At 41.1% G+C, this 16,495-nt stretch overlaps 1 protein-coding gene across 4 annotated transcripts in view; it reads left to right on the top strand.

Annotated features, from left to right (window-relative positions):
* LOC140490231 (trans-2,3-enoyl-CoA reductase-like) overlaps positions 1-16,495 on the top strand; it is a 175,493-nt gene that overhangs the window by 70,687 nt on the left and 88,311 nt on the right. For all 4 annotated transcript variants that reach the window (XM_072589092.1, XM_072589091.1, XM_072589089.1 and 1 more), the window contains one exon: positions 9,801-9,904. In XM_072589092.1, the coding sequence (XP_072445193.1) occupies positions 9,801-9,904 (104 nt within the window). The remainder of the gene's footprint in view (positions 1-9,800; positions 9,905-16,495) is intronic.

Raw genomic sequence — 16,495 nt, 5'->3', positions numbered from 1 at the left:
CAAAAGTTAAACAGCTTGGGACTCTACCTATTGGAATTTAGAAGAATGAGATGTGATTTCATTGAAGCCCACAGGATTCTTCAGGGGTTTGACAGGATAAATACTGAGAGAATGTTCCATCATGGGAGAGTCTAGGAGCAGAGGACATTGTCTCAGAATAAGGGGACAGACTAAGTTGAGGAGGAATTTCTTCTCTGAGAGGGTTTTAGTCTTTGGAACCTCTTACCACATAGATAGCTGTGGGGGCAGAGTCTTTATATATTTTTAAGGTTGAAATAGATAGATAGATTCTTGATCAGTAGACAATTGAGGATTATGAAAAACGTGCATACAAGGAAGTGTGAGGAGTATCAGATCAGCCGTGATCGTATTGAATAGCAGAATGTACTCAAGGGACCAAATGGCCTACACCTATTCCTATTCCTTATGGCCTAACATTGAGGCTGTTGCTGTATCAATGTATGGAGCTGGAGAAATTGAGGAATGAATCCCAATGCACATGTTGAATACTTACCTCAATTTTACTTAATATATGAAATTGTACAGTGGAAGATATAACAATTGCTTCCAACTTTCACCTGTGCTGATTACACTAAGCTTTTATGAAATTACATATTGTCAGTTTTCTTAATTCAAGCAATCACCTCTCATTCAATAAGACAGCTTCCTGTTCAAAATTTAAACAAGGTACGAAAAGCATCAGATAATAATGTGTAGTTGAATGTGTTATCTTGCATTTAGCACTCAAATAATCGTAGCACCGACAACAGGGACTAATCCATCAAAAATCCTTTGTAAAGGAGAAACATATTGGTCAGACCAAAGTGGACTGAAAGGAAAATTGTTTGAACAAGCTGCTTTACTTCGTGCTCCAGTGGTTACTGAGCACTGACTTGAAGCCTGGCTCCAGTAATTTCATACATCACTGGAAGTGTTGAAAGTAAGCCAAACTCTTTTCATTCCTAAAAGGCTTTTTCCTTCCAGTTCTGCTGTTTCTCCTGTGCAATTAACTGGGAAGCAGCACATCAGATTGATGCCTGGCAATGTGCCAGATAGAGAGAATATGGCTAGTTTGAAGAACATTTCAGTTCTGTTAAATCTGTCCCTTGATGTCCTATGTCCAGTTGTGTACATTAACGTTTTTATTTTATCTCTCATCATTCTGGTAAGTCATTGATAAATTATACATTTAAATTATGAGAAGTTACTATAATTAAATATTGCACTGTCTAGCCTCTGTCTTTTAGGTGGTGAAGTAGATAATCACCAGTGTTGGTGCTTAGTTTGATGCCTGAGAACAAATCGTGAATTATGTGTAGGATGCCAGGTAAAATTGAATTTGAATTGACATTGGCAGACAGTACGTTTTGAGATACTGATTGCAGCTCAGTGCCTTTTAACATGGGTGTAGATTTAGATAATCTCGAGGTTTGTGCACATACAAAGAGAAAAATAATAGAGAGAGATCCTTACAGGAGGAAGCCATTCAGGCCATAATGTTATAGCTATTCCACTGCAAATGTTATCCAACCAGTCCAATTTCCTCACATCTTGCCTTAGACCTCCAAAACTTTTCTTTTCATGTTCTTACTCAATACCTTTTGAAAACCCCTGATTGAAACTGCCTCCAACTCACTCTCTGGCAATGTGTTCTAGGTCCCAGCTATTCAATGCACAATACTGTTTTCCTCATGTCATCACTGTTTCTTTTGTCTAATTAACCTTACATTGGTCTCCTCTAATACTTGATGCCTCCGCTAATAAGGACAATTCTCTGCTCTGTTAAGGTTCCTCATGATTTTGAACACCCTGAATGAACTCCCCTCTTCCTCTTTTCTTCTCCACGGAGAACAACTCCGACTTCTCCAATTTATCCACATAACAGAAATCACGCAACACTGAAATGATTACTATAATTGTTTTCTACATGCCACATCCCCCTTCAAAGCTCAATAAAGTGCTGTCACTTGAATTGTGAGCAATAGTGATTTGAGGCAAAGCCAGAGTTATAATGTTTGCCATAGCCTCTTTGCTTTTGTACGGTATTTTGAAAACCAAAATCCTATCTAACTTTTCATCTACTTTTCTAATCTATCCTGCAACCATTCATGATATACCCTGGTGTCTCTGATACTGCATCCCCTTTAGACTTGTGGCCTTAATCTTGTCTTGCATCTGATCATTATTACCACACCACTTCCACCAGCCTATATATCTTCTTTTGAAGTCTCACTAGCCACAATTTGAGATGCTTCAATTTTTCCCTTTCATCTGCAAATTATGAAGGAGGAGTCAAAGTCTAATCATTAAAATAGACAGAGGAAACAATGGTTCCGGTACAAAAGAAAATCCCTGAGAGCCCCATAGAATAACTTGCTGCAGTCCAGAACACAATTTTTTTACTACTGTTCTCTGTTTCCTCTCACTCAGCCAAGTTCATAGCAATGGGTTTCAACATCATTATAAAAGCTATTAAGTGAAATTTTATCAGAACCCTTTTCAAGTACCATGTTTACAGCATGTCACTCAACAAGCCTTTCTGCCACCTCATTAAACAATTGAAACAAGTTAATTAAGCACATTTTTTCCTTAACAAATCTGTTGTCTTTTCTTAACTAATCGTCAGTTTTCCAAGTGTGAGCCATAACTTTTTGGTCTTCATAGCTTAAACTACAATTCAGGTATAGGAATTATGAGAAATAATTTTTAACAACTCAAAATCCAAATTATACACAAATGTCTTTTCTTAGATTAGATAGAAAAACCAGTTGAAATATGTTACACTCGTTGGTCATAATATGGAAGAAATTAAAGCCAGTGAGCATTCACCTCCTTTAGATTGTGTTCTTTTGCAACTGATAAATTTGTATACCTGTAATGGCAACTCAATCCTTACAATATTTATATATTTTCTTACCAAAGTGGGCATGGGTGTTACAATACTATCCTCATTAAAATCTTGACTAAGTTGTAACTGTCCAAGACAATTGATCTGTCTTAGACCATTTTCTGAATCAAACTTGATTGCGGAATTAGATTTTCTATCATTCAAAACGCTAGCGCTGAAAATTATGAGAAAGACTGGTCTGAGCCATGGCGAACTGCATGCCATGAATCTCACTCCAGATAAACAAACAAACAAGCCCCATGAACTGCAAATGGGTAAATTTTAATAAAAATTGTGAATTTCAGTTCAGATGATTTTGTTTATTCCACTAAAAAAAGCAAAGAACTGTGGACACTGCCGATCTAAAGCAAACTGAAACAGAACTTGCTGGAAAAATTCAGCTGGTCTGACATCAGTTGTGGAGAGAATACAGAGTCAACGTTTCAAGTCCTGTGACCCATCTTCAGCTCTCAGCCTGTTTGACCAGATGAGTGCCATGGCTATTTTAAGTCTCTGTTTGTTTTTCCTTTTTAAGACCAATCAATTCATGAGAGTCTCAGGTATTAAAGTCAGATGTTGGAATTCAGTCAATAGTTCTTTTTTCATCATTATCACGATCATAGGAATTGCGGAGGGAAATGTAAAAGGAAGAAAGGCAACGAATGAATATGAAAAGGTATTGGCTGTTAACATAAATTTATAGTTTTCTATCAGAGAAAGAGAAAGTGGGGTCAATCAGAGAGAGAAGAAAGGGATGAGTACTTTCCATCTATCGTTGTCAAAGTGAAGAATCCATGAATGGCATAGTCTGGTGAAGATAAATAAAGCACTCAATCAGCTAAAATAATTAAGAGGAGGTATCCCATAGGCTGGGTGCACTTATAGCTGATAAGCCCAGGAACAAGCAAAACATTATGAAGGAAATGACAATAAAAGTTGGAGTGGCATAAGTTATAATCTTCAATTCTCTCTGTACATTGGAGTGACAATGAGTACTGGAGAATGGTAAACATAAGATCTTTCTTCAAAGAAAACAATAAGGCGAAACTCAGGAATAACAGTGTGGTCAGTTTAACATTCGCAGTGGAAAACTTTTACAAACAATGATCCAGGAAAAGATTAACACTCACTTGTGAAAGAAACAATAATATTGTTTTAATTGAAATTTAAGATTTAGATTCCATGGATAATTAAACCTGGGATCATCTATTCATTAAGTTAAATGATCTAATACCATGTTTGATGGACAGAAACTGGCAAACTTTACCAGCAAGCTTTGCAAGACGAATGTATTGTTTGAAGTGAGCCCTTTAGGCCCCAAGCTACCTAGAGATGAAAGTCTATGTCTTCCCATCCAGCAGGTCCAAAGACCAATCAGGCTCCTCCCTTCCCAGTTGCCAAAGTTAGAACTGGACTTAAATAGTAGAAAGTGAGGACTGCAGATGCTGGAGATCAGAGCTGAAAATGTATTGCTGGAAAAGCGCAGCAGGTCAGGCAGCATCCAAGGAGCAGGAGAATCGACGTTTCGGGCATGAACCCTTCTTCAGGATTCTCCTGCTCCTTGGATGCTGCCTGACCTGCTGCACTTTTCAGCAACATATTTTCAGCACTGGACTTAAATAAAGAGGAAACAGAGAAAGAAAAAAATTACTGGTGTTGTATATTGATGACTGGAGTGAAACATAACCTTTCACTTTTGTAAATATATACTCACCTCCACGGTTAAAATATTTGTTGTAAAGTTTTTTTTTGTTGCTGGACTTTATTGAGTTGCACACATTAGACAGGTTAGTATCCTCTTCAGATATCTCAAGGGCCAAACGTTGTCCATCTCTCAAAAGCAATTGTCTCCTTGACTGCCGGTAGCATGTGGCATCACACTGTGCGACTGAACTGTGCTATTGTTGACTGCAGCCAGAGCCTTGCACTTTAGTGCAGACAACACCAACATTATACAGAATATACAGGGAATAGGATATGATCTGCTCTACTCAAATTATCTGAACTTACTCCTGGCTGGTCAGTGGGAGTACAGAATCACTGATGATTCTACATATCTCTTGAGGTGATGTTTCGTTCTATCACTTTTCGAGGGAATGTGTTGTCTTTCAAAGCTGGGATGTGTGCCATAAGAAGTTGCACGTCAGGATAACTTAGCAGTCTGCGCAAATATTGACAGAATGCTGAAAGAGAGACGCTTTAGGATTGTGTCCCAAACTTACTACCTGTCATGAGAGAGTTAACTGCACAACAGTCAGACATCTTTTTTTAAGAACAATACAGCACAGAACAGGCCCTTCGGCCCACGATGTTGTGCCAAAAAGATAAACATCGTAAGATAAACAAAGAACTGCAAGATCTGAAACAAAAGCAGAAATCGCCAGAGAAACTTATGGGTCTCGCAACATCTGTGGAGAAAAGCAGCATTAACATTTTTAGTCCAGTGACCCTTCTTCAGAACTAAAACTCAAATATCATACGCAGACTTAAAATCTGCCTTACCTTCATGCCAATTAATGTTAGTGTCCTCTCTTGCTGATTGCTGACCTGTAAAGGGCAGATACTGAAAGAGGGATCATCCAAAGATGCCAAGCATAGAATCATGTGCTTAAGAAAATAATTGTGTCCTTGGTGGTAATGGGAAGACCGTGCAATGAAATTCATTGTGTTGGTTGTCTGTGAAGGTACCTGCATCCAGTCAAGCCAATCTAAGGAAGGTGTTGCCCAAGTACCACGAGAATATTACCTGCTCCACCAGGGGCCCGAACATTTTAGACCACTGCTACACCAATGTGAAGGATGCCTACCGCTCCATCCCCCGCCCTCATTTCAGGAACTCCGACCACAATGCCATGTTTCTTCTCCTGGCTTACAGGCAAAAGCTCAAGCAGGAGACTCCCTCACGTATACAGGCCCAGTGCTGGTCAGAGGAGGCAGAGGATCAACCTCGGTGCTGCCTGGAATTGGCTAATCGGACCATGTTCAAACAGGCCACAGGTACCTTGGACGCCACCACCGTCACAGACTTTATCAGCAAGTGTGTGGAGGACTGTAAATTGAGGAAGTCAATCCAGGTGTTCCCCGACAGGAAACTCTGGATGAATCAGGACATACAGAAACTGCTAAAAACCATGCGTGACGCCTTCAGATCAAGAGACCCACTCAAATACAAAGAATCCAAGTATGACCTTTGCAGAGCCATTAAGGCAGCCAAGGATCAATACCTATCCAAACGAGGGATCCAGACAGATACCTGGCGACTATGGCAGGGACTGAATGACATCACAGGTTCTAAAAAGAGACAGTGCAAGGTAACAGATGATGACACGTCCTTCCTAGATCATCTCAATGCCTTCTATGCTCACTTTGAACAGAATTTCAGCGGAGAGGTAACAACTATTCCGACAAGTCCTGACGAACCTATCCCGACAGTCACTGCATCAGAGGTCAGATCAGCTTTCCTTTGCATGAATCCAAGGAAAGCGATGGGACCAGAGAGAGTACCAGGCTGTACACTCAGGGCATGCGCAGATCAACTGGCAGAGGTCTAAATGGATGTCTTCAAGCTCTCCCTGCAGCAGGCCACTGTCCCTGCCTGTTTCAAGAGGGCTACCATCTCCATTAATGACGACCGACTTGACACTGACATTTTTTACAAACCCACCGACTCCCACAGCTACCTGGATTACACCTCTTCCCACCCTACCTCTTGCAAAAATGCCATCTCGTATTCCCAATTCCTCCGCCTCTGCTGGATCTGCTCCCAGGAGGACCAGTTCCACCACAGAACACACCAGATGGCCTCCTTCTTTAGAGACCACAATTTCCCTTCCCACGTTTTTAAAGATGGCCTCCAATGCATCTCATCTACATCCTGCACCTCCGCCCTCAGACCCCACCCCTCCAACCGTAACAAGGACAGAACGCCCCTGGTGCTCACCTTTCACCCTACCAACCTTCGCATAAACCAAATCATCCGCCGACATTTCTGCCACCTCCAAACAGACCCCACCACCAGGGATATATTTCCCTCCCCACCCCTTTCCGCCTTCCGCAAAGACTGTTCCCTCCGCGGCTACCTGGTCAGGTCCACGCCCCAAACAACCCACCCTCCCATCCTGGGACTTTCCCCTGCCACCGCAGGAACTGTAAAACCTGCGCCCTCACCTCTATCCAAGGCCCTAAAGGAGCCTTCCACATCCATCAAAGTTTTACTTGCACATCCACTAATATCATTTAATGTATCCGGTGTTCCCGATGCAGTCTCCTCTACATTGGGGAGACTGGGCGCCTCCTAGCAGAGCACTTTAGAGAACATCTCCGGGACATCCACACCAATCAACCACACCGCCCCGTGGCCCAACATTTCAGCTCCCCCTCCCACTCTGCCGAGGACATGGAGGTCCTGCGCCTCCTTCACCGCCGCTCCCTCACCACCAGACGCCTGGAGGAAGAATGCCTCATCTTCTGCCTCGGAACACTTCAACCCCAGGGCATCAATGTAGACTTCAACAGTTTCCTCATTTCCCCTTCCTCCACCTCACCCTAGTTCTAAACTTCCAGCTCAGTAACTGTCCCCATGACTTGTCCGGACTTGTCCTACCTGCCTATCTCCTTTTCCACCTATCCACTCCACCCTCTCCTCCCTGACCTATCACCTTCATCCCCTCCCCCACTCACCCATTGTACTCTATGCTACTCTCTCCCCACCCCCACCCCCCTCTAGCTTATCTCTCCACGCTTCAGGCTCACTGCCTTTATTCCTGATGAAGGGCTTTTGCCTGAAACGTCGATTTCAAAGCTACTTGGATGCTGCCTGAATTGCTGTGCTCTTCCAGCACCACTAATCCAGAATCTGGTTTCCAGCATCTGCAGTCATTGTTTTTACCTCCTAACATGATCTCTGTGCCTAAGAAGGCTCATGCAGCATGTCTCAATGACTACCGCCCAGTGGCCCTCACTTCGGTGGTCATGAAGTGCTTTGAAAGGCTGGTCATGGCATTGATCGACTCCAGCCTCCCCAATACTCTTGACCCACTCCAATTTGCCTATCGAACCAACAGATCCGCATCAAATGCCATATCACTTGCCCCTCACTTCTCCCTAGAACATCTTGACACCAAGAACAGCTATGTAAGAATCCTACTCATTGACTACAGTTCAGCCTTCAACACTATTAACTCCTTGAGACTGATTACTAAACTTAGTGATCTCGGAATAAACCCGACTCTCTTCAACTGAATCCTCAGTTTCCTGACTCGTAGGCCGCAATCAGTGAAGACTGGGGACAATATTTCATTGTCACTGACACTTAATACTGGAGCCCCCAGGGTGAGTACTCGGCCCCCTAATGTACTCACTGTATACCCATGAATGTGTCACCAAATACAGACTAATGTAAATTACAAGTTCGCTGATGACACCACCATAGTCGGTCGAATCTCAGATGGCGACGAAACAGACTACAGACGGGAGGTGGAAGATGTGGAAGAATGATGCACTGAGAACAACCTAGCTCTGAATGCCAGCAAAGCCAAGGAATTCATTATTGACTTTTGGCAGGATGTGACACATTAAGAGCAGAGAGGTTGGAGCAAGTTAAGAGTCTGGATTAGTGGTGCTGGAAGAGCACAGCAGTTCAGGCAGCATCCAAGGAGCTTCGAAATCAATGTTTCGGGCAAAAGCCCTTCATCAGGAATCAATTAAGAGTGTCAAGCTTCTGGGAGTGGTTATCCACAACAAGCTTTCTTGGACTCTTCATGTGGATGCACTGGTAACAAAGGCCCAACAACACCTCTTCTTCCTGAGGCAGCTGAGGAAATTTGGCATGACAGTGAATACCCTTGCCAACTTTTATAGGTACACCATCGAGAGCATTCTGTCTGGATGTATTACTACCTGGTATGGCAACTGTACCATTCAAGATCGGAGGTGGTTACAGAGAGTGGTGAACTTGGCCCGGACAATTACAAAGGCCAACCTCCTATCTATAGAATGCATCTACCAAGCCCACTGTCAAGGAAAGGCTGCCAGCATTCTTAAAGATCCATCCCATCCTGGCAATTTTTTTCTACAACCTCTGCCATTGAGGAGAAGGTACGGAAGCCTGAACACATGTACCAGCTGGTTTTGTAACGGTTTCCACCCTATCGTTGTTAGAATACTGAATGGACTCACAAACTTTTAACATTCGCCTGTACCTGTGTTTTGTTTTTTGCTGCAGTTTACCTATTATTTATTATCTATGCAGTTTAAGTATGTGATCTTCCTGTATTGCTCACAAGACAAAGCTTTTCACTGTGCCTCGGTACACATGACAATAAATTCAATTCAATTCAATTCATCACTACAGGGAGTCGCCTCTCTTTAGCCGCCTCTAGCATCTTCTGTCCATTTGAGACTTTTGTCCTCTATCTCACTGTTATCTTCACTCTTTCTGTTTTGGGCTGAGAATTCTCACTCTAATTTTATCTCAGAGACCTTCCTGGTGAGTTCTATTTTTAAAAGGGTTGGTTAGAGCTTTTATTTTCAATAAGCTAGTTTATCCTTTTACATAAATTATATCTTATAATTAGACAACTATAACATGAGCAGCATTCTTCCAATATTCAATAGGTCTGCCTCTATTTGAGAAGAGAAAGCAAAGTTAGCATTTTGTGCCTTTCTTCAGAAGAAGCACTGGACCTGAAGAGTTAACTCTGCTTTCTCTCCTCAATTACTGCAAGCCCTGCTGAGCTTGTCCAGGAATTTCTGTGTTTGTTTCTGATTTTCAGCATCCACAATTCTTTTTCTCGTTTAGTATTCTTCCAGTATTGAATTATTTCAATTGTTGCAGTAATGTAGAAACTACAGCACTCACTGTGTTTCCTGTTGAGATTAACTTAATATTGATTCTTGTCTTGCCTGTTTGCAGCTGGTCCTCTCCTGAATGATACCAAAGTTGTTAAGAACCTTGCAGCATCCTCCATCGTTACATTATACTTCAGAGATCTGGGGACCCAGATAAGTTGGATTACGGTAAGACGTAATGGCATCACAGTGGTCAGAACCATGAAAGGAGAATGTGGAACATCTTCCCTTGCTGACAGTGCTAACTAGTACTCTAGAATTGTATATTTTATGTTTGCTTTAATAAGTGTGATGTTTCCTTCCCACCTAGCCTGGTTGCATGATGGTCAGGTAATATTTTTGAATAACATGCTCCAGAAATCCACCAAGAAATAGTCATTCTTATCCCAAATGTATATGTTCTAAATCCATTGATTTGACATAATCATGCAATATGGACTGGTAAATCAATAATGTCGACTTTTTAAACTTGTACCGAAGATTATGCCTAAAATTAATTGAGAGACTGTATGTACACATGTCTGACTTTGACCAGTATTGCTTTAGATTGAGTTCAAGTCATGGGGTTATGTATCACATCAAGTCTAGAGTCATAGAGTCATACAGCACAGAAACAGACCCTTCAGTCCAACGAGTCCATGCCCACCGTAATCCCAAACTAAATGAGCCCCACACGTCTGTGCTTGGCCCATATCTCTGATAAAGCCAATAGGAGAAGGTCACCTATCCCATGTAGCCTGTTCGATATAATTATGGTGTATTCTGCATCAGATTGAGATACCATTCACCATGAGATTCCATATATGGTCTGGAGAGGGATGAAAAGCTAAATCAAAGTTCTCTGGTCTATAAGGGGAAATAAATATTTGTAACTTACTTGTAAGTTATAGGCCTCAGTCATCATGTGGGACTTTTGTCACACCTCTTCTTCCCCAAGTTTATGTGTATTTCCTTTCATGGCAATACACTTCACTGTGCAACATGCTGCAGCCCATTTCAAATTGTTATTCCAGCAGCATCAAATAATGCCAAATACTGGAAACATTGGAGGTGAATTTTCAGGCTTAATTTTAAGTTTCTCCAGTAATAGCTCCAGAAAAATAACAGAAATTCTACTTAATCCTTAAAAATTATATTGTAAGATTTCTGCTTTATCTGATGAATTTTCCGGGGTTGAGAGGGGTAAGTCCCCAATGTCTCAGGAGGCTAGTTATTCGCATTGATGTATTATATTCTCATGACACTATGCAGGTCTATGGTTCTGGCCTCTGTGAGTTCTGCAGAAGTATAGTCAATATATCTGCAGCAGTTAATTCTTACTTCGCAGTGCTAATCTTGTATTCTGTCTTCAAGTGAATGCATGATAAACACCCCCTGAAAAGCAAACATTGCTTTGGTTAGGTTTAGACTCACAAAGTCATAGAGATGTACAGCATGGAAAAGAACCCTTCTGTCCCACTCATCCATACCGAGCAGATATCCTAAATTAATCTAGTCCCATTAGTCAGCATTTGACCCATGTCCAGGAGAAAGTGAGTACTGCAGATGTTGGAGATCAGAGCCAAAAAGTGTGGCGCTGGAAAAGCACAGCCAGTTAGGCAGCATCCGAGGAGCAGGAGAGTCGGTGTTTCAAGCATAAGCTCTTCATCAGGAACGCGTCACATTTGTGATGAACAGCTTATGCTTGAAACGTCGACTTTCCTGTTCCTCAAATGCTGCCTGACCAGCTGTGATTTTCCAATTTCACATTTTTTGACTTTGACCCATATCCCTCTAAACCCTTCCTATTCGTGTACCCATACAGATGCCTTTTAAATGTTGTAATTGTACTAGCAGTCACCACTTCCTCTGGCAGCTCATTTGGGAAATATATATAGGTTCTCTAGAATCAGATTGTAGAATCCAAACTGAACGTCAGTGGGTTTTTTTGACAGGATACACCTAGGCAATTTCCCATCTTGTCAGGTGGATGCCATTGTTTTAACTTTACTGGAAAGTCTCAGTTAATGGAGTGCAGCTAATTCTGGAGCAGCAGTCTTCAGAACTACTGCTTGAATGTTATCAGGGCACCTAGCCTTTGCAGAATCCACTGTCTTTAGCTTTTCCATGATATCATGCAGAGTGAATCAAATTGTCTCAAGACTGGTATCTGTGATGCTGAGAATCTCAGGAGGATGCTGTAATGGACCATCCGCTCAGTATTCAAGTTGAAGGTTCTTTCAAATGCACTGTGAGCTCCCTCATCATTGAGGGGTGTGTGTTAGGTGATCCTCCAGTGAATTGTTTAACTACATCACACCTAAGCAGTGTCAGTGCTGCAGAGATTAGGCATAATTGCTTTGCTGTCACATGCTGTTTTTGCTGCTGGTTAATTCCGTGTTATAGCTTCACCATGTTGACACTTGACTTTTAGGTCTGTTTAGTATCATGTCTGAATGAACTCCTGCATTCTCCCAAGAACCAGGATTGTTCCCCTGGCTAAGCATTAATGGTAAAGTGAACTATGAGTTTACAGATTGCAGCTGAGTACAATTCTGCTGCTGTTGGTAACCTACAGATGGATGCCAATTCTTGTTTTATTTGATTGTTTATGAAATCAATTTCATTCAACATGATATCCATTGGTTTGGAAAACTATTTAATTCATCATAACATGATTAAGGGTATCCTCAATGCAAAGGGGGAAGTTTGTTTCCACAAAAATTGTGCAGTTATCAGATCTATTGACATTGTAAGACAGATATGTGACAGGTACATTTTATCCTGTTGCTGGCTCCGTCATCACCTATCGTAAGTCCAATCATGTCCCTTAATATTCATCAGTTTTATCAGCAGTGGCACAATGAAATCACTCTATTGATATTGAAGTTCCCGTCACAGTACAGTATACATTCTGTGCCCTGTCTCTCTAATTGCATCATCCAACATGTTGAAATATTGAATTATCAACTGAATGTGAGTAATAGATGGTAACCAGCAGGAGGTTTCCTTGCCCATGTTTGACTTGATGCCATGTGAATTCATGGCGTGCAAAGTCAATACAAAGTGCTCACAAGGCAACTTCCTTGTGACTGTATACAACTATCCTGCTGGCAAGTCAGGACCTGCCCAGGTCGGTAGTAGTGCTATCATGGATATTATCTGTAAAGTATGATTCCATTCTGTGTCAGCTTGTTGCTTGAGGAGCCCATGTGCCAGCTCTCCCAACTTGACCACAACCTCCCTGATGTTTAGTCTTCACAGTGTTGACAGTTCTCTGTGTGCCATTGCCATTTCCAGTAACTCACTTAATGCTGTGTGACCTGTCTGATCTCATTCCTGTTATTTGACTTTGTACCAAGTTGATTCAACTGAGTGACTCACCAGGTAATTTCAGAGAACAGTTATGAATCAACCTCTTACTATGGAATTGGAGTTACATATAGGCCAGACTGGGGAAGAATAGCAGATTTCCCATCTTCCCTAAAATGCATTCATGTACGAGATGGGCTTTTATGATAATTGTTTCATAGTCAACAGTAGACTTTCTTTTCTTCAGTTTCGAAATTTTTTAAATTTCAAATTTCACTATCTGCCATGATGGCGTTCAAATTCATACCCCGAAGCATTAGCCAGTGTATCTCCCAATGACAATATTACTACATCACCACATAACCATATCCCTTAGCAGATAGAATTCTGAAGTTTCATATAGTCTTTTGATGATGATTTATCCTTTATCCGAACATCCAAAACCCAAAAAACTCCAAAATCTGAAGTTGTTTTGTGGAGTTTTTTTTCTCATTAACAAGGTTGTTTGGCGAGCAAACAGTTAACCCAAGTTGACACCCACTTGATGTGTGTCACTCAGATGCAATGGGGGAGGGGGGGGGGTGTGACACACACATTCTTAGTTGGAAGTCTGCTTCTCCAGTAAGAGTTGTTAAAATTTCACCATTAAACTGTCACTATTCTGAAACCCAGAAAATTCCGAATTTCGAAAAACAGCTGGTCCCGAGCATTTCTGATAAAGGATCTTCTAACTGTACACAAGTTGAATGGTAAATGTTCAATTATTTTCATTGTTACTGTACTGAAAAGGCATTTTTGGTTCAAATATTAATGTAGTTGCAGTGAATATTTTAGGTAGGCCACATTTGGAGTGTTGTGTGCAGTTCTAGTTGCCACACAAGAGGAAGGATGTGGAGGCTTTGGAGAGGGAGCAAAGAGGTTGATCAGGAAACTGCCTGGATTGGATTGCATTAGCTATCATGAGAAGTTGGGCAAACGTGGATTGTTTTTACCAGTATGAGGGGTGGTCTGATAGAAGTATATAAAATTATGAGAGGAATGGGTTGGGTGAATAGTCAAAATCTTTTCACAGGGTGGAAATGTCAAATAATAGAACGCATAGGTTTCAGGTGAGAGGGAAAAAATTTAAAGGAGGTGCGCGAGGCAAGGTTTTTTTAATGCAGAGGGTGCTGGGAGCCTAGAATATACTGTCAGAGGAGATGGTAGATGCGAATACAACAGTAACATTTAGGAGGCACAGTGAGAGACACATGAGTAGACAGGGCATATACAGACCATTCACAGTCGGTTGGGATTCGTTGAGAATAGCATCACAGTCAGCACAGACTCAGTGGACAGAAGGGTCTGTTCTGTGCTGTACTATTCTGTGTTCTGATATAGTCTTATGTTTGCGCAATATTGTGTGTCTGGTATAATGAGCTTTGCCACTCCAGCTGGTGTTTGATTCCGCAAATGAACCTGATATATACTGACAAGTAGCAGAATGGGCCATCTGTCATCTCAATGATGCATGATTGAACATTATACTGCCTGATTCACGTGATGCTTCGTTTTGGTACCTGGAAGCAGCCGATAGCAAGAAGGTTAAGAGCAGAGTGCAACATGAATATTGGTGTGTCCAGGTGTGTTGCTGACAGGAATTCACAAGGTCTTACATGTTGTTCTTCAGCCAAAACACAAAGGTGTCATATAATCCAGAGTCCTAAAGTTGACATCTTACAATGCAAGTCCTTCAGGGCCATTGTCTGCTGTAGTGATTGTTTCTGCTTTCTGAACGATTCAGCATTGACAGACTTAATATGTCATGCATGCTATTTTATCAAAAGACTTTACCTTTTGGCAATGTTTCTTGCTCTTCTGGAAACCAGAACTCTCTCAGACTCCTTCCGGGCTGTGACATCTGAATGTTTTATAGAAATAAACAAAATGTAGGAATTAAATTCTAATTAACACTACATTCAAGCAGATAATAATAAAATTGATCAAAGATTAACATCCATTACAAATTAGTATTTTAGGTTCAGGAGTAGGAACAAATGATTAGAGCTGAAATTCCGTAATTAGAGTTACGCCTTAGTGGTCCCCTTCAAGTTTAACCTTCTTGACAGAATTGATGATTCATAGAAACGTGTCTCAATCACGTGGCCTGCAGCTGCTCACCCCACCATAGTCACTTGTATGGCATCCATCAAGTTATTATCCAGCAACCATTTGGTCCATAATCATCATTCACCTGCCATTTCCAGTGTCTCTCTGCCCCATATTCAGCACTCAATGTTTAGCGTCATGTAGAGCTCACACCTGCACTGGGGCATTGAAATAGCAGGTATGGTAGATCATCATGGGTAATAGGAATATATGGTTATCTACATTTCATTCAACTGAAAAATGGAGGACAAAGTGATGAATTTTCTTCTTTGCAAAATTTAAGTAGTTATGGAACAAGTCCACATGTGTGGCTTCGATGTCATAGCAAAGCTGTGTGCACCCCTAAACACATAACATTCTGACCATTGGTAACATGTCAATTCCCATATGAGCTGCAAGCGTAGAAACTTTGTGAACCTTTGTCCAAATGTTACCATGGGACTTCATGAGGTGTACTAACATTAATATAGTAACTGTTACTGCCAATGGTTATTAAGCATCATGTTATGTTATTTATCAGCTAACTAAAGAATGGCTGGTAGAAAGATAGAACAGGTATTGTTGGAGATTTCACTATTTCCTTGACTTTTAATAACAATAATCAACAGGGAACTGATCAAATGGCTCATATCGTCCATTTATTTTTTGACTCCTTTCTACTGAAGTATGACCTCTTTGAGGGGAAAGCTATAAATTGCTCATCACAAGACATTTTTCAAAATAGATTTTGCTCCTCAGATGCTGCTGTGCTTTTCCAGCACCACTCTGATCTAAACTCTGGTTTCCAGATCTGCAGTCCTCACTTTTGCCTATTTTTCAAAATAGGATTATTTCTGATGGATTACATGGTACTAAGAATTGTTAATCAGTAAAGAAAGCTCAATCATCAACCCAGGGCTGCCGGGTTATGAAAAGAATAAGGAAGATTCAGTAAAGACTGTAACATATAAATTAATGGTGATTTTAAGATTGTCCGTAATTTGCTGAAACTATAGCAGGGGTATTCATTCAGTTTGGGAACCCACTTCTAAGTGGGCAACTTAGAACCTACTTGTGCATTTTAGAAGCACAAATATAGAAAGACAGTGTACGGTCATTCTGTAAAGTGTAAATTACAGAGAAACCTTGATGTCTATGTACACAAAACTCTAAAGGTGATAATAAAGGATAAGATGCTTCAAAAAACAGATTTGGAATACTTGAAGAAATGATGCAGAAATATCATCAATCTCTGGTTAGGACTCAGATGCAGAATTGTGGATAATTCCAGGCATATATCAGGGCTTTAGAAAGGTGCAGATGAGTTTGACCAGACTGCTG

Source organism: Chiloscyllium punctatum, chromosome 2, assembly GCF_047496795.1.
Source record: "Chiloscyllium punctatum isolate Juve2018m chromosome 2, sChiPun1.3, whole genome shotgun sequence".
Lineage (NCBI taxonomy): Eukaryota > Metazoa > Chordata > Chondrichthyes > Orectolobiformes > Hemiscylliidae > Chiloscyllium > Chiloscyllium punctatum.
This window is presented reverse-complemented; position numbering and strand designations above follow the sequence as displayed.